General features: G+C 40.8%; 1 protein-coding gene across 4 annotated transcripts in view; it reads left to right on the top strand.

Moving 5' to 3' along the window:
• Nucleotides 1-22,941, top strand: part of LOC136825238 (RWD domain-containing protein 4) — a 122,148-nt gene that overhangs the window by 81,202 nt on the left and 18,005 nt on the right. For all 4 annotated transcript variants that reach the window (XM_067081272.1, XM_067081275.1, XM_067081273.1 and 1 more), the window contains exons 3-4: nucleotides 8,678-8,787; nucleotides 15,537-15,750. In XM_067081272.1, the coding sequence (XP_066937373.1) occupies nucleotides 8,678-8,787; nucleotides 15,537-15,750 (324 nt within the window). The remainder of the gene's footprint in view (nucleotides 1-8,677; nucleotides 8,788-15,536; nucleotides 15,751-22,941) is intronic.

Below are 22,941 nucleotides of genomic sequence, written 5' to 3'. Positions count from 1 at the left end.
GGCTGTGCCAATTTTGATAGAGATGTCATGATAGCTATAAAAATGGATGTATGACAGAGAAAGTTGGTTTTCTGTATATGGTAAATTTGTATTCCGTCGTGTCTCTAATTATTAAAATTTCAAAAGAATTTTGTTGTCTTTTTCCCATTCAACTTTAAATTAGATGCTAGGCACTAATGCATTTAATTTTGAAAGAAATTCATTGAAATTGCCCCATTTATTATCCCAAAATATTAAGATATCATCTAAATATCTCATCCATAGCATGTCTTTAGGTTTTATTACGTTTATTATTACAGTTTCAAAATATTCCATGTAAAGATTGGCTAAAACAGGAGTTAAAGGGCTGTCTGTGCTGCACCCGAATTTATTTTTACAGAATGACTCTCCGTGGATGTAAAAATGTTATTTGACACATAATTCAATTAACTGTATTATTTTATGTAGGGCTAGTGGGAAATGATCTGAATAGGGGGCTAATTTTTCCCTCAAAAACTGTAGAACGTCCTGTACTGGTACTTTTGTGAATAAGGAATCTACATCTAAACTTAAAAGTTTTATGTTGTGAAGTGGTGTATGTGCTTCTTTGAATTTGTGACAGAAATCTCCAGAGTGTTTAATGTGACTGGGAGAAAATGTGCCTAAGAAAGGGGAAAGGAGGCTGGCTAACCACTTAGAAATTTTATAATTGAAAGCTCCAGCACATGAGGTGATAGGTCTGAATGGAAGATTATTTTTATGAGTTTTGGGAAGGCCATAAAAGTAAGGTAGTTTTGGGTTAATGACTTTAAATATCTCCAGTAGTTTAGTGCCCTTTTTGTCTTTGCCAATCAATCTTACTTCTCTGAAAAATTCTGTGGGGATGTTTTGGAGGGGATCTTTCATTAATTTGTCATAAGTGTTAGTGTCACCAAGAGGTGGTTGATTTTGTTGAGGCAAAAGTCTTTGTCCATAATCACGATTTTGCTGTCTTTGTTGGATCTACTTATTACAACATCTAATTTTTCTAGTGAGCGGATGGCATTCATAAATCTACAGGGGACCGTATTTCTTATTAAGGTCAGCTATTGCATTTAGTAAGATGCCTTTTAGACATATCTCTTCTCGGCTGTAATTTTTATCAGATATGAATTTGTCAAAAGCAACAATGAAATCTAGGTTAGTGTTGGTTAATGGTGAGGGGGGGTGTTTGATAAATTTAAAACTTTATCTTGTTGCTCAAGATTGTTCCAAGTACCATTATTTATTAGGTTATTAGAATGAGTCTCGCTATTATAGGCAGCAATGTCAGAACAAAATGAAACCAGATACCTGAACATGTGGTCCATTGTGAGGAGACAAAGGTTAGACTGGGTTCCTTTTATCACTATGCATAGTACAGAGATCTCGCATTTTGTATTTTCAATTCTTTCTTCCAGGAGTATCTTGTGTGAGAGAGGGAAGGGGTCAAATTGCAGGGTTCATCTCACGAATCTGTACATTTATGGAAGGACTTGTTCCTTCTCACATTCTTCTAGGAAGTATTTTTGATTCTTCAATCGGTGTAATCTGTTCAGTTCTTTTTCGAACTTAAGAAAGACGGCCTTGACTTCTGAATGTGAGCGAAGAAACATAGAGAGACGATTGAATTACATAATAGGCTAAAGATGACTGTGAAATGTTTTCTGTTAAAACAGAATTCCATCAAACATAAGGGAGCCCATAGAAATGCCAAAATGTGGAAAATAAAGGCTATAGTTCAGAGACCAAACTGCCACACTGTCTCAGGCAAACAGTGAATGAGAAAAAGCTACAGAAAAGCAGTTTTGTTCATGACACTTACCTGACAGCTATATATATATCTGCCAGGTAAGTATGAACAAACTTTATTTTATCATAAAAATATCATATTTATACCAGAAGATCCATCGATCAGCTGTTAAGTCACTCCAGTTGACAGTTTCTCTTTAATCTTCTTAATCACTGGTTGGAGGAAGATTTTATCTATAATATCTGAATCCCACGCACCTCTTGAAAGATTCATGGTATTTCTTTGTTGAATCGAAGCTGATTCCACTGTATGGCTTTTGAAATGACAATTGCTGCTATAAGTTATACAAGACATACTGTATTCCAGTTTATTCTGTGGTCATGGAATATTTTGAAACTGTAGTAATAAATGCAATCAAACCTAAAGACATGCTATGGATGAGATATGTAGATTATATCTTAACAATTTGGGATAATAAGTGGGACAATTTCAATGAATTTCTTTCAAAATTAAATGCATTAGTGCCTAGCATCAAATTTAAAGTTGAATGGGAAACAGACAAAAAAAATTCCTTTGCTTGACATTTTAATAATTAGAGACACGACAGAATACAATTTACCATATACATTATGATAACATCAGCGGTAGGCTCTTTGTCAGGGATGTCTGATGCATGCTGTTCTAGTAGAGGCAGCAGCTGTGACTTCGTGCCCTGATGCATCTGTCCATTCTGTGACAGTGATGGTGGGCAATTTTGATTTTGATGTTGAAAGAATTCATTTAAATCACACTGTCTGTTCTGGCATGATATGAAGAGGCGTGAGAATAGATTACAATCATCCTTTATGGTTTGCAGTGACTGTTCGCTCATGGATTCTGTAGTAGACATCTTGCGACTGAACAATAGAATTTTGTTCTTGTGTACTGGTTCATGGAATTTGCTGGGTGTCTTGAGCCTCTCAATGAAGTTTGTGAATTGTGTCTGTTCAAGGCCCATCATAGATCTCAAGGATTCACTGACTTTGCTGTCCATAATTTCATGACTGTCTAGCACAATCAGATCCACCAAATCTTCCTCAAAAGGGTTGTCCATTTCTTTGATTACTTTTGCCAGATTTTCAACTATTTCAAGAAACCTTTTCTGCACAGTTTCAGTTTCATCATGATGCTTACCCTCAGATTTTGGATCAGCATCACTTCTAGTCTCAAACTCAACGATCAGGCGGCTTACTTCAGGACCAGCCACTGTCCACCATCTGAGAGCATCTTCATCTTCAAATAGGCCAATAGCTCCCCCATCTCCTTTCACTTGAGCATTATTCTGCTCATGTGCTAGGTCTATAGCCATTGAAGAAAAAGGTTGAGTGGTTTTGTGGACAGTGAAATTTCCCTTTGTGAATTCATCAAATGTGTCATTTTGGAGAGCCTCCATGTCCTTCAAATGAATTGAAAGCTACCTGGCATGATGTACATGGTCCAGGGCAAAGAAGAAAGGAATGAGTTCCTGCAGCACATCTTTGTACAATTGGAAATTAGACTCTCGGTATGACCTGATGAAAACAAACACTAGAAGTTCTAGCTGAAGCACAAGATTCCAAAAGTAGAATTGGGGAGACAGTGATTCTTGTTTTCTGATCCAGCTTTCACAGCTTAGCTCAATTTCTTCTGCTTCCTGGATATATGCCATATAGGCATGTTTGCGCAGCTGATATAAACTGCAAGCTGTCACCTGGTGGGCTAGACATGTCTGCTTCTGCAAGACACCAGTCCAACCACTGTCTTTCAAAAGATCACCCAGAATTTTGAATGCTGCCATTTTTATATGCAGTCCTCCAAACATAATAACCATATCACCATACTGCAATGGCCAATCCCATTGGATTTGCTCAGCAATTGCAAATAGTGGCTGATCAGCTGCTAGAACTGGGGTTTGTCCAGGATTGAGAAACTATGTGGTTGCTCTTGCAAGATCCGTGGCATGTTTTATCATTGTAACTGAATGAGCTGCCTCTTGAAAAGAGGCAGCATTGATGACAAGCTTATTTCAAATGGAGCCTGTCACTTCTGAGGAGCGTGATGTGCTGCCCAAGATATGGACACAGCATTTTCACTCCTGTCCAACAGACTGACTTTCTCAAGCCATTCATACTCAAGAGAAAGATGCTTTGAAATCACAACCTGTTGGCGTCCTGCACTTCCACTGGAGGAAGGGAGGGGATTCTCATGTTTAAAGTGAGCAGGAGGTACATTTATTTATGCAATATTCAGGAAGAGAAGGTACTTTTTTTTACTTTGTTCCAATTTGGATGATTTGGGCCAAGTTTCTGTCCTCACCCTTTTCATCAGTGCTTGGATGCTGAAACAAAGATATGCCTGTCCCATGGAAGGATGTTTGTGCAGTTGTGGCACTTGGATTATGGTCCAGGTTGTCAGCAGCACAAGTTGTAGAGAGCCCTTTTCTTAGTGTAGTGGGACAAACTACTTCTTCCTCCACAGCCCTTGTTACAACTGCTTCTCCTAACCCTTTAGTCAGTTCCAGAACCCTATCATAGCTGATGCTGATTCCATGGTGATGGAATGTAGCAATTAATTGACGCTTCCTGGTTTTTCTCTTGACTGGAATGTCTGGAGAATGTTGAAGATGCTGGATTCTTTCGACAGTTGAAGTGCAGAAGTTGTGCTAAAGCTAAATCAGTAGATGATGTTCCATATTTAAGTTGGGATTTTATATTGCCACCGTTTTGTAGCACACTTACAAATTCCAACAAACTTGGTGGCACAGATTCTCTTCTAGTGTCTGCTGTTAAGGTTCCATCAAATTCTGTCTCATGTTCAAGCATCTGTTTCTTCAATATCTTAGGTGCTTTGGCCACGATTAGTACATTATTGTAGTCACATGCCGTGGCTAGGGCTTCTCCCATTTTCCTTTTGTAGGCAAACCAAATTTCTCTTCCCTTTTTAAAGTCCTCCAGTTCTGGGATGCAGGCAAGTATCTGTTCTTTCAACCGTGTTCGGTGCACAAAGGAAGCATCAACATTTAGCTGTTCCTTTCTTTGTTTGTACAAATCATAAAGTTCTACCATTGTAAAATAGCACCACCCATCTGTAGTTACCTGCTTGTCTCTTATGTACACTTCAAGCTCAGCAAAAGCATGGGCACATGCCTCTTGTCTGTATTGCACATAATCATCTCCAATTTTCTGGGAATGTAGCCAGGCCCTTTCCCTGTTGTGCACACCTGTCAGACAAGATGGGTGATACATATGGTCCTGAGAAACAGTATCTCCAGCACTAAGCTTGGCCAGAAGTTTCTCATCTAGTAGGTTGGTGGCACATTGTTGCAGCTTTTTATGTAAAGGCAATGTCGTGGCCAATCGTAAATCTTTGATTGGTGCTGGTTGGTCACAAATAAAGCATATTCCTTCTTTCTCAGTCTTAGATTCTTCTGCATCGTCTTCATCTGCCTTCTGGCTACTACATGTGAATTTTGCTGATGGGCCATCATCATCTTCTTTTGTCTTACACAATGACTTCCTTTTCCTTTCTAGTTTTGTTGTTTTGAACTTCAGCATACATGATTCATGATAGGTTGCTTTGTTATTTTCAAAGGTCTCAGAATTCCATCACCTTCATCAAGCCTTTTAGGATGAAATGGTATAGGCATTGCATTTAACTTATGGAATTCAGGAATGTTTGTAGCAAGGGTAACATAGCCAACACCAGATGCATCAACTAGTCTTTCACGTGCGTCCTCTTGGCACAAGCAACAAAACTTCCAGTTAGTCGTACTATCTCCCTTCAGGAAAGACGTTGACTTCCAAGGTTGTCCTGCCATTGCTTTTGTTCTATAGGCCGAGGGTTTATCCTTTTACCACCTATATAACATATGCACTTTCAGATATGGGATACAACTAGGCTCAGATGTGTTATAATCCTGCCCCAAGCCCGATCATTCACCCAGTGTTATTTAATTCCTGTGTGATCTGTACACCATCTAGAAGGTGCAGCTGTTTAGCTTTGAAGTGGGGCTAGCTAAACAGCATTTAGGAAACTAATAACAAATCTCTGCCATTAGCTAGCACTGAACCCCATGCTAAGTTTCACAGCTATAGTGTAAACCAGTGTGCCCAGGTAGTACACTGACACTACACTATTACACTTTTACATTAAACTTATTACCCATTTTTTTTCTAAATAAGGATGAAAATTAATTAACTGGGGATTAATTGATTTCTAATCTACAAAAAATGAACTGATCAGGCTGAAGTTACCCCAAATCCATGTATTACCTGACCTTTAGCCTCATATATGAGCTTAAGTACCAATTTTGGCATTTTGGCAGACATTTTGATATAGTGACAGTCATCTTGGATATTTCTATGCAGAGAAATGATGTATCTATATATATTAAGGCTTGTTTTTAATATTTTAATATAAAATGGGAGTGATGTAGGGATTTGAATGTGATTAATCAGTTAAATACCAATATTCAAATATTCTCAGGACGCCATTTTTGAAAACCTGTCGGCCATCTTGGAAAATGGCAAAATTTTGTGTGGCCGAAGGTTGATAATGAGACCAAGGGACAAGAAGAATAGTTGAGCCAATTTTTATGCTTGTATCACCATTTGCACTTTTCCCCTATTTTTTTGTAGTTACCCACTCCACTACATAGCCATACTGAACTTTTGTACAGAAACAGCATTCTTCTACCATAACTTATCCCAAGGAGAAAAAATGTTATCACGGACCGATTCAGCAAGAAAGGACAAGTTCTTCTGTCAAAATGGTCTCATCATCCACAAGTCTGTCAGAGTTGTGGAATCTTTGGGGAGCCAAAACATCAATCTGCTCACAACTACCCAAAATACTGTACATAGTTCCCAGTTTACTTCTCTCCATGCCAGGATCCTCAGGTATGGACGGTCAGTACTTTTCTTTGAATGTAAACCTTTATACCTTTCCTCCATTTGCATTTCTGAAGAAAGTGCTCAATAAGTTGTGAGCATCGGAGGCCTCAAGTATGACATTGATAGCTCCTTTGTGACCCCAGAGCGAATGGTATCTCAATAATTTTTCCTGGTGGTAGATGTTCCTCGCCTTCTGCTGTCTGGGAAATATCTTTTCAGATAGTATTACCTGAAAAGGTTCTGTCAGAACTCCAAATGCTTCACCTGACTACATGGAAACTGTCAGTTGCCTCTTGTGAGTTAGAGACTTTTCATGAGCAGCTTGGAATCAGTCCTTAAATCTAGAGGGCATTCAGTCATTAGATTGTATCAACAACAGTGGTTAGTTTATTGATCATGGTGCTTTTCCCAATGGATATCCAGCACCTGTAGTGCTAAGATAACCTAGTTAAGCAACTTTATTTTCCAGTGATTAAAGAATATAACTGTTGCTTTCAGTTCTGCAACATGCTAACTTGAATATTACACTTTTCTAAGGATGGAATTTGGGTATAATCCTAAAGTTTTTGACATTACTTCAATTTTACCCTTTGGATAAAACGTCGCTTAAGAGTATAACTTTGAAGATTCTTTTTCTTTTAGCTCTTGCTACAGGCCCTTTCTTGTAATGTGGGCTCTATTCATGGGGATGCCTGTCTCTTGTATCTTGTGTTGTGTAGGGCTGAAAATGATATCAAGTAAAAGCCCTTCCAAGATTTGCAATGATGCTTAGTTTAATTTCTTCAGCATTCACTGAAGAAGAAGCTGTGCTATGTTCAGTTAGAACTCTGAGAATTTATCAAGACACCTAAATCTTTAGGAGGAGGAGTTTAGAATTTGTTCTGTGGTGTTAGGAGGCCGAACACTCTTATGTCAAAGAATGTTATGTCCTTTTTGTTATGTTGCTTAATTAAGTCAGTTCACACAAAGTTGAATCCCGATCTTTTACCATTTTTGAAGGTAAGCCTCATGATGACCATGCCATAAAGACTTTTGTAATTTCCTTAAGAACTTTTTGCTAGAGAAATTGTCATTGCAGCTCAGTGGAGGTGTAACTCAGTTTTTACCTTGCATTATTTGTGACACATTGATATTTTGGATGAGAATTATACAGCACTTATTCCTATTATCGCGGCGGGAACAATTTTATCCTGAACCAAATGCACCAGTAATCTTCCTTTCTCTGCTATTGTTAGATTGTCAGTTCGGGGAGCTTGAGGTACACATTGGTGCATAGAAGCATACCTTAATATCTGAAGGTGGGCATTGTCTTTAGTTTTTGACTGTTGGTTGTGGGCTTTTGACTCTGGCACAGGAGTAACTAGTACTCTTCAAGATAGTCCTTTCACCTTGTAAATATTCTCCGACAAGTGTCACTACGGGTGTCTTACACCCTGTTGTGGATCCACTGTCTGGTGGCAGTACTAACCAGGAAGGATCACTCAACAGGTGAGAACATTTAGAAATATTTTCCAGTTTAAAAAAAAAAGCTTTTAGTTTGCTTGACTGGGCAGATGTTTCTCTGGCTGCATTAACCCACCATCCTCATTGAATGTGATAGACAGTAGGTAAGATTCATCCCAGATAATGAAGATTTTTAATAGATTTATTATTTGGATACTTACCTACTTAATTATCAAAGTGGAAACCCACCCAGCCTCCCCTCATCTTAGTGAATGTTCATGAAGAATTCTGACAAGAACGCAAACATTCCAACACCTGGTGGGAAACAGGTGATTATAGACAGTTTAACCAGGTCAGGCAAGCATTATTCTTCTGTTTATTTTGAGTGCTAATCATACCAAATAGTGTGGAAGATGTAAGCTAACTTGAACAGTAGGTAAGTATCCAATAATTATTTTATTATAAAAATTTTCACTCTTAGTTATTTACTGCATAATCAATAATTCATGTCTCATCAAATTTCGCTATTGATAATGCTTCACTTTTTAGAATATCTTTCTCTCATTCACCCTAGTATGGGCAAACAGGTGACAACAAATCATTTTTGGTGGAAATTGGTTGGGGACCGCAGTATCCAAGTGTGGCTCCTACCATCAGCCTAGATCTCTTCTACAACAAGCATATGTAAGTTTAGGAGTGGCTTTAGAACATATGTTATTTATATGTACATATACTTTAATTTTTATATAAGTAACTTACCAAGTAATTACATAGCTATAGTTTCCGCATACAAATGGGAAAACAAGGTTGTTAAAAGAAGAAGAAGAAGAAGAAGAAGTTTCCACTCGAACAGCAGCTAAGGTTAAAAATTTCGCTGGTGGTGCTTCATTATAGTTTTGTGTAGGTGATCAGCCCGTCCCACTAACAGAGTATTGGAATGACCTAGCAGACAATCTTCATTCGTTTCCTGCCGTCCGTGGTGGCAACACCTGGTCTGGCGGCAGTTTTATTCATTATTTTCCACTTATTTTACTGAATTTCAATGGAGGATTCTTTAAATTAGCCATTGGAATGCATATAGTGTATTGTAGCCTTCAGGCTGAAATCTTTCATGATGAGTTTTTTCTTATTTTGTTTTTTACATTGATTCAGAGTCATCAATGAGCCGCCGGTAAACAGCACCTTTTGCATTTGTGGTTTGCTTACTGGTTAGGCTACTGGCAGTGTCTATATCAGTTTTTCCTTAAACGTAATTCTCAGATGTTTTGACATTCCTTTATAAAAGTAAATTGTTGTGTGTTTTGCCTTTTCATTAGGCCATAACTTTTGGAATTTATGGCTTGTTTACCGGCCGCAAACTACTAGCGAGCCGTCAGTAATAGTTTTGCCTCAAAAGTTATTCTCGGATGTTACGACATTCCATTATAGAAGTAATTTGGTGTATTACACCTCTTAATTAGGACATAAATTTTGCAAATTATGAATTGTTTACCGACCATAGGCTACTGGCGAGACACCAGTAATAGTTTTGCCTTAAAAGTAATTTCAGATGTTACAACATTCCATTATAAACTTTTATTAGGCCATAACTTATGCAATTTATGATTTGTTTATCGGCCATAGGCTTCACACAAGCCACTAATAATTGTCTTGAAAATAATTCTTATATCATTCCATTAAGCCTGTAACTTTTACAGTTATGATTTATGTACTGGACCTAAGCTTCTTGCAATCATCTGGTAAATAAATTTTTTGCCATAACCTTCACATCATTCTTTGCAGAAGAACTGAAAAGTGTTAAGGCAGAAAGTAGTAAGGAGAGAATTGGGTGCTTTGTTGTCTGCTATGAGTATTTGCTAGGGATGTTCTCGACAGCTGAGAATCAGCTCTGTATTTGCTTCGGCAGTACATTTTTTTGTACGATACAGAGATTTCATCCTGGCACCAGCTCATGCTACAAGCGCCCAGAAGCTCCCGCATCTCCCAAGCTGCATTTCTCCCGAGCTTCTTACTTGCTGGCATCAATCTCGGGTGCCAGCTTCAACCTCCAGCACTCACTCTCATGCGCTCGGCATGGCCACCCTGGCGCCAATTCTCTCCTTCTAGTAGCCCTCTTGTCCACTGGCTCCCTTGCTTCCTCTCCATTCCTTTGCCAGTCTTGTGTCTTGGTTAAAAGATGTTAACCTGGTAATAGTGAAGTGTAGTGCAGTGGAGGGGGTAGCTACTTGTCCTTTGATGCTCCAAGACAAAGGTCCCTGTCAAACTCCTAAATCTGGAAGGAGGCATACTGGAAGTCCAAGGGAGGTCAGGGGTTCCACTTGATTAGTTGCCCCCTCAGTCGAGCCTGTTGCGGTCCCAGGTATTGACAGACAGGCACTGGAAAGGCATCTTGCTGGATGTGTAGTGGAGGAGGTGGCTATCTGGCCCTATTGGATCTCCTAAACCCAGTCCCTGTGAGACTCCTCTAAACCTGGGAGGAGGCATAATGTTGGTCCATGGGAATCCGAAAGTGTTTTGCTCCCGGATAGTTGCCCCTCAGTTGAGCCTGCTGTCCGCAGGTCTTGACAATCAGCCATTGAAAAGGTGTCCATAGCGATGTGCATTCATTGTCGTAGTGATACAGATCCCAGTGCAAACAGATATGGATCCCAGTGTGGACAGGAGGCACTGTTGATATGTTTTGGGATCCCAGTGTCTCACATCCGTGGGATTCGAGTGCCCAGTATTGTCTGAGCGCCCAGTAGTGTCTAAGTGCCTAGTGGGTGCCCAGTAGTGTCCAAGTGCCCAGTGGGCGCCCATTAGTGTCCAAGCGCCGAGAGGGTGCCCAGTAGTTTCCGAGCACCCAGCGGGCGCCTAGTAGTGTCCGAGCACCCAGCGGGTGCCCAGTAGTGTCCAAGTGCCCATCTGTATCCTAGTGTCCAGTGGCCTCCAAGTGTGCAGTGTCCAAGCTTCCATGTTTGCATGTCCTCCTGTGTCCAAACATCCACCTATGTCTGCTCATCCTTTTGTCCGTTTGGCACCAGCAGTCCATTTGGCGCCAGCTGTCAGTCACCTAACACCACACTTGGAATGATAGGCACCACCTCTTCAGTTTGCTACATCAGTTCATCCACTCCTTGTTCCTTCGTTAGAGCCCATTCAGCACCAACTTAGTAATTCATTGGGCCTGTTACAGCGTCCACTGAGTGTCTAGTGTCTGAGTGTCCAGTGTCAGAGCACCCAGTGCCAGAGGCTCCGCCCTCTTTTAGTTCTCAGCGCCTGTTTTTCCTAAGAACACACTGTTGTTCTATTTTGAGCGCCAGTCTAGTGGCCAGCACCTCTCCCTGATCGCCAGTTGCCAATTCTTCATATCAGACTTTCACCCTGGAGCGACGTACAGCCCACTCACTATCTTGTTGTGGAAGCTCCTTCACTTTCTTCTTTTCCAGGCAGGAGATCTGGCTAAGTAGACAGAGACTCCCAAGTGTTTACAGTATCAAGAGTCATGCCTCAGATTGTTTCTGTGTCCTGTCATGTGCAGACACAGACAGTTATGGTTTTTAGAATTTTCCGCTCCTAGAAGGAGATTTTTGGTGCTCTCTTCCACTGTAAGAGTCACGCAGTTGCATGGGCCATTGTTCCCAAACGACATCGCCCCAACACCAGTTTTGGAGTGCTTGACACTATTTTCTTGTACTCAGCTCCCGACGCTGAGCTGTATGACCACAGTTCCTCTTTTCTCTCTCTCAGACATTAGATGAAGTTCAAGAAGGAGACGATCCTAACAGTTCTATCATCCATTCTCCAGGACATTTGGATGGGAGCTTGGATATGCAGGAATCATTCTTCCATATCCCCATCAGGACTCCAGAGAGCTTTTTAGTTCCGTCTTTCAGGACAGGGCTTCCCAATCGGGAGTCTGTGCTTCAGCCTCTCTGTGATGCTTCTGGCCCTCTCCAAAGTCCTAGTGCTTCCTGCATTTGACTTCCTCTTTTGTCTGGGCTTTACCTCAGTCTTTACTTGTCGACTGACTTCTTCATTTCCTTTGAAGAAAAGGGGCTCAAGGCTCTTGACAGTAATCTTACTGGGACAAGGAAACACAGTCGGACACCTCTGTGTTGTTTCTTATCCCAGGTTTTTTAGTGAACCTTTAGTGGGAGCTGTCCAAATGTGACTTGTGCAAGGGAATCCCTTCTTTTGCTGAGCCAAGTTCTAGTCTTCTCAGCACCTCAGATCTAGGTCAAGGAAGCCCACTTGAGGAACCGGGAAAATCTCCCGGACTCGGTCCTGAAGAAGAACGGAACCTTGACATCTACTTTGGAGAGCTAAAGCGATTCTCTTACGACTCCAGTACAGCTCATCCCTAGCTCACGTCTAGACTGTGGTAGTCCACTTAGATGAGACCTAAGTCCTAATGCTTCTGCTTAAGCAGGGAAGCTGGATCCAGCTTTCCCTCTCAACCAAACAGCAGAGTTCTTCCCCTGTTGACTGATCAGTCAAGTCTTCTAGTCACTCGATTTATTCGGGGAGGTAAGTTTTGAAGGACGTACTGGGCCATCAGAAACATGGCCTTTCAATCCCCTGGGTTGTTGGAATCTGTTTATTGTGTGAAGCAAGCCAACCTTGGACCTGTTTGCCACTTCAAGGAACCTTCGCCATACTCCAGTTATAGCATGGGCAACAGGCACCATGCTATAGCCGGTCTTTCTTGGACCTCCTTGCCTTCCACCCTTCAACATGGTTGAGGAAGCGCTAAACTGTCTCAGGCTCAATTTTCTGGTTATGCTCTGAGCCCGTTCTGGCCCATGTAATGGCTCCCGAACCTACTACGGTTGTTGGTGGACTCTCCAAGTACCTTCCCCCAAACCATTTCTTCTCAGAGATAACACCGCTCTTGCCCAGACAGGTGCCAGACTGTCCGGAGGATTGTCTTCTGAAGAGTCTTCAAGATGTGTTGCAGAGGCTGTTACAGGATTCAGAAGTCACCCTCTTCCTCCGCCTACCAGCCTTAGTGGTCATCTTCCAAAGCTGATGTCTTGGATTCTACGTCTCTTCTTTTAAGACATGTCTGACCTTGCTGCAGATTACCCCTTTGTGTCTTAGAAGAAGTAGAATCTGTCGCTTTCCTTGTAGAGGTACCGATCTATGCTTATCTTTGGTTTAAGGACAGAGACCTGGATCTTTCATCTTCTCAACGACCTCTCAAACCCTTTACATGCCCAGCTAGGAAGCAAGAGTTGCAGTTTGCTCGTTTTCCTTTGAATTTTAACCAAGAACAAGGATTCATGCAAGATCTGGATCCGTTCTTTCTCCCTTAGAGCTTAATGGACATCCTTGGTTTCCAAGAGCTTCTTCCAGCTCCCGAATTCCTAACTTGCCTGCCGTCCAGCGCATGCTCCAAGCACCCAGGAGCACTCCCCAACTCTGAGGGAAAAGATTGAGCTCACTGTCTAATTGGAGCTCTTAGGTTTTACTTGAGCAGGACTTGATAATCAAGAGGGCCTCACTTATCCTTTGATGTTCTGTCAAGAACCCCCTCGCCCTCTGACTAAGATCGTATTGTCCTTCATCCTAAAGAGATTTTATTTCTGAAACTCTGTCAGATTCAGGAGTACATTTTGCCTTCTTTTAGTGAAAGCTAAGGACACCAGATCAGTCTCTACTTCTTCAGCTTTCAGGCACAATATTTCCCTTACTTCCATTCTGCATCGATGTACTGGAAGTATAATCGTCCTTCACGTCTCACTATCTTAGGAAGTGAAACCGGAGCTACTGGCTCTGCTGGCACCCAGCTTTCCAGGCACCATCTACAGTCTGTTGCCACCTATAGAGCTTCCAGAACCTCAAGCTGCTAGCTCTCCTGGCACTCAGCTCACCTGGCATGAGCTACAAGTCTGGCCCCCAGCGATAGAGCTCCCAGCGCCCAGAGCTTCGGGCTCCCTTGCCACTCTGCTCACCGGGCGCCAGCTACAGTCTGGCACCAACTTTAGAGCTTATGGCTTCTGCGAACTCCCAGCAGCTCAACTGGCACCCAGCTTGCCTGGCGCCAGCTACAGTCTGGCACCAGCAATATTTATATATACCAATCTGTGAGCTTCCACGGCTCACCTGGCAACAACTCCAGACTGGCGCTAGCTAAATAGTGTTTAAAATTCTGCCGTACCACAGGATAATGACTGGCATGGTATGGCAGGAGGAAGCATAGGATTTCTTTTACATCTCCGCACCACCTTCTAGCGAGTTACAGTACAGGCAGTCCCGGTTTACGGCGGTTCCGACTTCTGACGATCCGAGGTTACGATGCTTTTCAAATATATTCATCAGAAATTATTTCACGACGCATGTTCGGGGTTCGACGCGTCGTACGCCGATCGACGGAAGAAATATGGCCCCAAAATGGCAGAATAATCATAATTTGAAGGTTTTTGATGTAAAACTCAATAATAATGCAGTTTACATCGTTTTCAATGCACCCAGAGCATTAAAAGTAAGGTTTTCTTATGATTTTTGACGATTTTCGACGATGTTCCGGCTTACGACGACCGGGTTCTGACGCGGCGCAAGAGCGGAACCCCGTCGTAAACCGGGACCGCCTGTATAGAGTTTTAGGAGCCAGGGGTACAAAGTACCTGGAGCATCCCCCACCAATCTCAGTGGATGGGTTGTGGTGTTATTTCAGTGTAGGTGATAGTGTTTCTGGTTGTTTTTCATGTTGGCACTGCGCCCAGGGCAAGGACGCCTTTTAAAGTTTTGCTAGCTATCCGATAACTTCTTAGCTGCATAACTTCCACTAATGCTGTGGCAGCCATCGTAGTACTCCTTCGTACAAAGCTCCCACTTAAGTAGAGGCAACCCTTGGCTTTACCGCCATGCCACTACAGGTTAAGTTGAGCGGCAACCAGTTGCAGTTTTATACTGTAGGCTCTCTTAACTGATAAAAAATGACAAGCATTTTATTCAGTGCTAGCAACTTTTCTATGTCAGATTCATTACATGACTTAATGTTTTGGAGTAGAATAGTATGTCCATGTATCCCACCTCCTGTCAAGTAGTTATAGAATCGGAGCCCACCTTCCTCCCCTCTGATGGACATAAGGTATAAAACGAATGAGGATTGTCTGCTAGGTCATTCCAGTACTCCGTTAGTGGGACGGGCTGATCTCCTACACATACTACAGTTTATTGAAGCACTACCAGCAAAATTTTTAATATAAGTTGCTGTTTAAGTGGAAACTATAGCTATGTAATTACTTGGTAAGTATATATAAAATTTTATTTTATTATAAAAATGTCATATTTGTGCTAGAATTATTTAAGAATTTCCTATTAAAGTTTTGCATGCCATACCTAATTAGTTGTTATGAGTTGTCGTTTTTGAAAACGTGTCACACATTACGGAAATTAATTTTAAAAGGTTGTTTTCAAAGTTTTACAATGCAGTGTTTTTCTTTTAGTTTAGCATCCGTTAAAGAGAAGATAACTATGGGACTGCAAGAGCAAGCTGAAGCTAATCTTGGAATGAGTATGACTTTTACATTATTTGAGTGGCTCAAAGAAGCAAAAGATGAGCTTCTGGATGACCAGCCAGCTGAAGCTTTAGTCAGTAATCCTGTAACAGAAATAACTACAGATGTCACACAGATTGTTCTGAATGATGATTCAAATGAGGTTAGTATGTCCTAAAACACAGGCCCTAGATGTTCCTATACAAATGCCAGTGTCAGTGCCATACATTTACTTATACTTGGTTCAAATTTTGACTTGCAACCCACTTTTTATGGATGTTTAATGGAAATGTCAAGAAGTGCCTCATATATTTACAACAGTGATTAATGCAGCGCAACCTGTTTTAGGTCATTTGTCTTTCCCTTACTAGAATACTGTTTTCCAGTGTGGATGTCTGCTTCTGCCAGAGATTTATGTCTTAGATAGAGTGGTTTGTGGTTTGTGGTTTGTGGTCGTAGGAGGTTTCTTTTTCATAAAACTAGCAGGTATGACTTTAACCACTGACCTACGGACTCTTGTTTGTTAATTTTTTGTAAGTTGTAGAAGAGACTCTTTAGCCTTGGCAGGCAATTCTTTTAGGAGAAGGACACTCCAAAATCAAACCAGCGGGTAGAAGGGACCCTTTAGCCTTGATAGGCAATCCTTCTAAGAGAAGGTTACTCTGAATTCAAACCTTGTTCTCCAACTTTGGACTGTGCCTTCCATGGTCATGGGTTTGAGTTCCCTTGCCTGGGGGTACAATCAGCATTTAACCTTTTTTTCATTCAACTTCCTGTTTTTTTGAAAAGTGTGTAGGACAGGCTGATGAGAAAGCAAAAATTGCTTCATGGATTATCAGGAAAGTGCCTTTATCTCTACCTGTCTATTCCTACTGAGCATTTTATTTCTAAACCCATCCTGACTGTTCTCTCCCAGTTGTTGTGGCAAACCTGGGGGACTTCATTTTCCTTATACTTGCAGCAGAATTTGTGTAAATACTATTGTTGTTAATGGTATTGTTGTTTATTGTTCTGGTGATTTTTACAATGTTACTGTTATTAGTTGTGATACTGATTTTATGTTAATTTTAATTCTTTTGGGAGACTAGAGCTGAACCCTGGGCCAGTTACTCATTACATTAAGAAAAACTGCAGAGTACTTTACTCAAATATTGGGGGCTTAACCCTTAAGGGATGGGCTAAATATATATTAAACACACCCCCCAGACCGGGCAAACTTTAAGGTTGGCCAGTTTAAGAAAAAACACATCATTGGAGAGAGAAAGATATGCAAATGCACATGGTGTAAGAAAAAAAATTCTTCCCTACCTTCCACGGGAAGTTGAAAGTGACTATTTACAACCCTGTGTGGGGCCTCTTTTGCAAGACACTTGTAGAAATATGCAATTTTACCAAGTTATATATGTTTTTTCTAATAATTTATTTTATTTTGTTTTGTAACATTATAATTGCAGCTCATATAAGGGGTAAGAGCGAAATTTTCTGAGTATATTTGTTGTAAAATATTTACGAGATTTACTGAGATGGGGAGGTGCAGTAACTTTTTGTGAGGTATACATGTTTTTTCTAATATTTCTATGCACTTTTCTTTGCAAAATTACAATTATAGCTGACATACTATCATAAAAGATAAGAAGTAAAACCAACAGCAATCCCTTGGTATATTGACGAGCAAATAAATAAAAAGACATCATGGGATAGAGAGGGCCAATACATTCCCCCATCAAGTCTTGAGGCACACTAATCACCCCTCTGTCTTGTGCTGAGCTACACAGTTGCCATAAGTCATTTATCAAACATTGAAGTGCTGTGAAATCTTTCCTACTAAATTAATCCAAATTGTATGGCGCGTAATATTAATACTCATGAGTTAGCCCGTCCATCGCTCAAAACCTGTTATAGATACTCATATGATTATGCCTGTCCATTAAGGGTTAAGGTAAAATTTTCTTGATCTCTAGAGCTTTGCCCATAACTACGATTTTATGTTCTTATCTGATACTCTTGTAAGCAGTAACAAGTCAAAGGTTGAGTTAAAATTAATCCCGGTGTTTGATGGCCCTGACTTTATTTATCATTGTAACATCCCACATGCACAAGGTATGACTGTATAGTACACTAAGTCTGGATGTCCTATCATCGTCAGAAAAATTTGGAGTTTGGTTGCCATGAAGTTCTTTGTTTTAAAATTTTCAGTAAGTACTACAATGTATATATGTACTATATTTGCTGTTTACCGCAATCCAAATATCAACGATTCTGTTTATGACACTCTTGGAGAGGATTAGTATGGCTCAGTCACAGGATTCAAAAGCTTCATTCAGTATTTGTGGAGACTGTAATGCAAAGCACAGTAAATGGTTTAATTCAAATTTCACAGATCAACATGGCCGGTCTGCTTTTGCGTTCTGTGTATCCTCCTATTTTGTCCAACTAACTGAGGAACTCACTCACATTTCTGGTAATAGATTAGACCTCTTATTCACAGATGTTCCAGCTATTGTCAAGTCCAAGGTCTGTGAATACATAGGCACTTGTGATCGTTGCACCACTGAGATGGACATACCTGTCAATCAGTATATGTACTGTATTCCTAATGCTGCCACTGGAAAAATGGTCTGGCTAAAACCCAGAGCCAACTGGGATCATATTATTGAAGCTTGTCAGGAACTTTATATTTCAGATACAGTACTATATTAGATCCTGACCCCAAGAAGAAGTTAAATGAAATGCTGATGGCTATTTTAATGAGATATGTCCATAGAAAGGTCATCAAATTTGGGACAAATGACAGCCATGGTTTGATGACAGACCAAATTCAATGCTTGGAGACGAAATAGTTCAAATGAAAATTACACCATTTTTGTTGAGTCTCACCATGCTGCTAATAGAACTTACCATACAGCTGAGAGAAATTAAAATAATTCCTTGAAGAGGAAACTAAGGAATTACTCAGCCTCATCTGTGGTGGACCAAATTGGCATCATCTGTGTTTGGGTGGAGGTCATCTTCCATTCCACCACCATTAACAGATTATGGTAAATTGGTTTCTGGCCCTAGGGAAAAGGCTGAACTGCTTCACTGAGGCTTTGAAGCTAAGCAGTCAGCTGAGGGTGTCCCTCTCCCTGATACTTATCCTGAGCCTATTCTTACAAAATTTCCATTTTGCTCCAAGGATCTTAAGAAAAGTGTGGATATTCTTGATAGCTGGTGTGGAGAAAGTCGTGATGGTTTGTTCCTTTGTTTTTTAAGAAAATTTCTAGCGTGATGTCTCCCAAGATAGGTAGATTCTATAGATTTTTATGTCAATGTAGTATCTTTGCGAATGATCGCAAGCTTAGTAATACTGTGCCTGTTCCAAAGAGTTGCACATCTGCAGACTGCAGTAACTACAGGCCAATCTTTATTCTCCCTGTGCTCTCCAAAGTTGCTGAAAAACTCATTTTTAAGCCACTATATAAGTGTGTAGAATCTAAATGATGGTTAGCTGATAGTCAGTAGCATATAGGAAGCGGTTAGGTACCTGCAATGTCCTTTTAGACTTGACTTGCCATTTGCAAGGGAACCTTTGTAGGAGTTTTGAGTGCAGATAGATTTTAGTACTACTTTCGATTTAGTAAATCACAAGGCACTCATTTATAAACTAAATAATCTTGGATGTTTCAGGATTACTTCAAGATTTCCTTACGGGTAGGCAGCAATGAGTTGCTGTGGATGGGATCTTTATTCTTGGTCCACTGTTATTTTTGGTGTATACAAGTGATATGGTTGTTGACCGGGAAAAGAGGATTGTTCAGTATGCCAGTGATGTAACACTTGTGGGTGTAGTAAAGTCTCCCCTTATGAAAAATGAAGCTGCCCTTAGCCTCAATCGGGACATGGACCAGATCAGTGAGTAGTATAGTTGGTGGGGTATGAGGCTGAACTCCGGTAAAACGAAAACACTATTGATAAGGAGATCTCATACAGATTTCCCACCCCATCCTCCCCTTCAGGTGAATGGAACTTTGCTGAATGAGTCTGAAGCTTTAACTATACTAGGTGTAACTTTTGACTCACATCTAAGTTTTGAGAAACATCTCATGAAAGTATCAGCAAATGCCGCACAAAAGTTAGGTATTGTTTATAAGGCCTAATATACATATTTATAACTGATAAAATCAGTGCAACCTGTGTTAGGTCTTTGTGCTTCCTTTACTAGTATACTGTTCTCTGGGGTGGATGTCTGCTTCTGCCAGTGATTTATCTCTTTTAGATAGAGTCTTTAGTAGGATGCCTAGACGAGGTGAGGGGCTAAGGGACCCAGGGCGGAATTCAAAACACAAAAACAACACACAACACAGATACATAGAACACTCACCCTGATCCTCGGTTGCTGGGAGATGGATTAAGGCCTCTGTAACAACCACAACCACAAACACAACAAGGAAATAAAAAAAAAGGAAACAGAACACACACACAATAACACAGCACACCAGCAAGAAAAACCAACAACTCCCGGAAAAGCATACGACAAAAACTGTCCAACACGAAAACCACTGACCGGCACTAGCTCTGACTAAAAACTCTCAACAACAAAACGAACCCTCCTTCACATTCTCACAGACAGACAGCGCCGTAAACACACTCCAACTAACGACCCTTATCCCTCTTCCAACAACCGAAACACTCACTAACGACAATTACTCTCTCTCTCTCTCTCTCTCTCTCACTCTCTCTCTCTCTCTCTCTCTCTCTCTCTCTCTCTCTCTCTCTCTCTCTCTCTCTCACACAAAACGATGGGAAATGCTAAATAAAAATCCATTCATCCCTCGATATCCTGACAAATCATCCTACATAGTTTTTGGTTTAAATGACATGGACATTTCTACTTTAGCAAAATTTTACTGCGTAGGTGAGTCTGAGACGGGATCGTGTTTTGGAAGGGGTTTGCTTTCGAAGCTAATTACGGGAGTTGTGGTGGTTGAGTCGCCACCCAATATGGTTTGGAGCTAAGAGAGATAGTGATGGGATTTTCCCATTGCTATCTTGAGGGCGGAACCATCTCCAGGAATCAGCCCATTGGAATCCAAGGGGGGCCTGGTTTTTGGAGATGGGACTCCTGGCTTTTGTCTGGAAGCCCACATACACGTTTGGAGTGGGGAGTCGGTCCCCATTAGTGGGGGCAGAACTCCCAGCAGGCAGATTGGCTTATACCTGAGCCACTGCAAGCATATTGGTGCTATCCTGAAAGGGTAGGGTATGGGGTGGACTATTGGGAGTCAACTTTTACTTGTGCCATAGGTGGAAAATGCAAATACCTGACTGGTCCATGATACTTAATATAACCAAGCAGTTTTGGGTGGGTGGGTGTGCTGGTTTGTGTGTGGTGGTCTGGTGTATGCATGTTTGGCAGCATGGGGTCTCTGCAGACTTTGGCAGTATGTTGGGGTGGGGAGGCTGGGTAGTAGAAGCTGCCTGGTTTTCCTTTCTGATGTGCTGTTGGGGTCTGTGTGGGGGCTCTTGGGTGTTGGGTGTGCGCCTTTTGGACTTCTGCACTTGGACTGGCTTGCTTAAAATTTATGGATTTTGCAACTAGTTTTCCTTCCTTGGATCCGACGACTCACCAACACTGGCAATGACTTCTGGCATGGAAAGGATATTGGTATTGCCTTATAGATTCCACCTTAGAAAGAAGAAACTAAGGTTGATGCACCCTTCCCACAGGGAACTCCACAAAGAAAGAAAGATTCTAAGAGTAATGAAAGTCACCATAGAAAATGGACAATTCTGCATGTATATGAAATCCCCCTGAATGCCATTATTAGTCTATTTTTGTATCATTTAAACAATATGGGAAAATTTTAGAGATATGTAGGAACTACATTGAAGCTGATGAGAAATGGAAAGCGTGGATCACTTTTGAGAGACACACCAAGCAGCCTTTAGTGCCACATGTAACATTGAAAGTATTCTTCTTAATAATTGTAATTCCTAGAAATTTAGATGTTTATCACCCAGCTGACTGGAATGACAGTGAGTCTCCGACTCTTGAAAATAATCTGCAGAGAGTACCTAAACTCCCCCAATGGCTTTCAGCAACTGCAAAAGAGGAGAATTATAATTATTTTAAATTCAGTAAATATTTGCAAAAGAATGTAGGCACTATAGGAAATGGTGACATTTCTAGATTTGGTAAGAAATCTGTTCTTATTCATGCAAAATCCAAGACACAATCAATGCTTTGCAGTTTAAAAGTAGATGACAGTGAAATGTTAGTAGATATCAAACCCCATATTAATTTTAGTTTTGGAAGAGGGGTAATCTTCGACAGGTATTTATATGACTTTAAAGAAGAGGAGATATTAGAAATGTGTCCAAAACAGGTTTGACAGGTACAAACATTCCAAAAACTACAATGATAATTATTACTTTTGAGGATCATAATGTTCCCTCTCATTTGTGTATAGCAAATGAAAGGGTGTCGGTATGCCCATATAAAGAAAAACCACTATAGTGCTTGTGTGACAACTATTCTGCACCAGCACATGGGCAAATGCACATTAGGCACTCAATGCATTAATTGTAATTTGAGTCATAAGTCCAGTGATAGAAAATGCCCACATTTTCAGATGGAAGCAACTGCTCTGCTAAAATCAGATGCAGAGCATAAAAGTGTGGGTTATGCTCGAAGACTTCTAAGTAAGGAAAAGAATTAAGCCAAATGCCTTGAAATCAAATCTCATTAAGCAAGACAAACAAAAAATGCCAGGTAGGCCAATGAATGCAAGCATAAGTTCAGATATAATGCTCAGCCTCCAATTCAGATATCAGTGCCTCCAATTTTGGATATTACTCCCCGTCCTTCTGTACCACCTTCTCCTAAGATGAGCAGCCGTAGGCTGTCATCTCGGGTGCTCTCAGTGCCTGATTAAGGAGAGGAACTCGGTACTCAAGAGCATGTTAATGCTCTCATAACAGAGGGAAAATACCAACACACCTCCCCACTTTCCAATAGAAAAAGAGGGAGACCACCTTCCTTTTCCCCTCTAGTTACAAAACATGCTGAAATACCTGGCAATTGGTATGAAATATTGTCTCTAAACAAAGTCGATGGATCAAAATCACCTAGTGAGATAATTCACTCAAAAACCACAGTTGATCTACACCACAATCCTCGCCAATCAGGTAAGCTACATAATGTTATAAAGAGTGTAAAACAAAACAATATCTCAACCATCTTTTAGAAAATCATCAGGAAGTAGCAATAAAATGAAAAATTCAGAATTGAGGGCTTCTTTCAAAGAGTCCTCTAGAAAATAATCAGCATTTTCTCCTCCATCTTGCAATGGAACTGTCAAGGTCCGAGGGCTAA

This window comes from Macrobrachium rosenbergii, chromosome 37, assembly GCF_040412425.1.
Source record: "Macrobrachium rosenbergii isolate ZJJX-2024 chromosome 37, ASM4041242v1, whole genome shotgun sequence".
Classification (NCBI taxonomy): domain Eukaryota; kingdom Metazoa; phylum Arthropoda; class Malacostraca; order Decapoda; family Palaemonidae; genus Macrobrachium; species Macrobrachium rosenbergii.
This window is presented reverse-complemented; position numbering and strand designations above follow the sequence as displayed.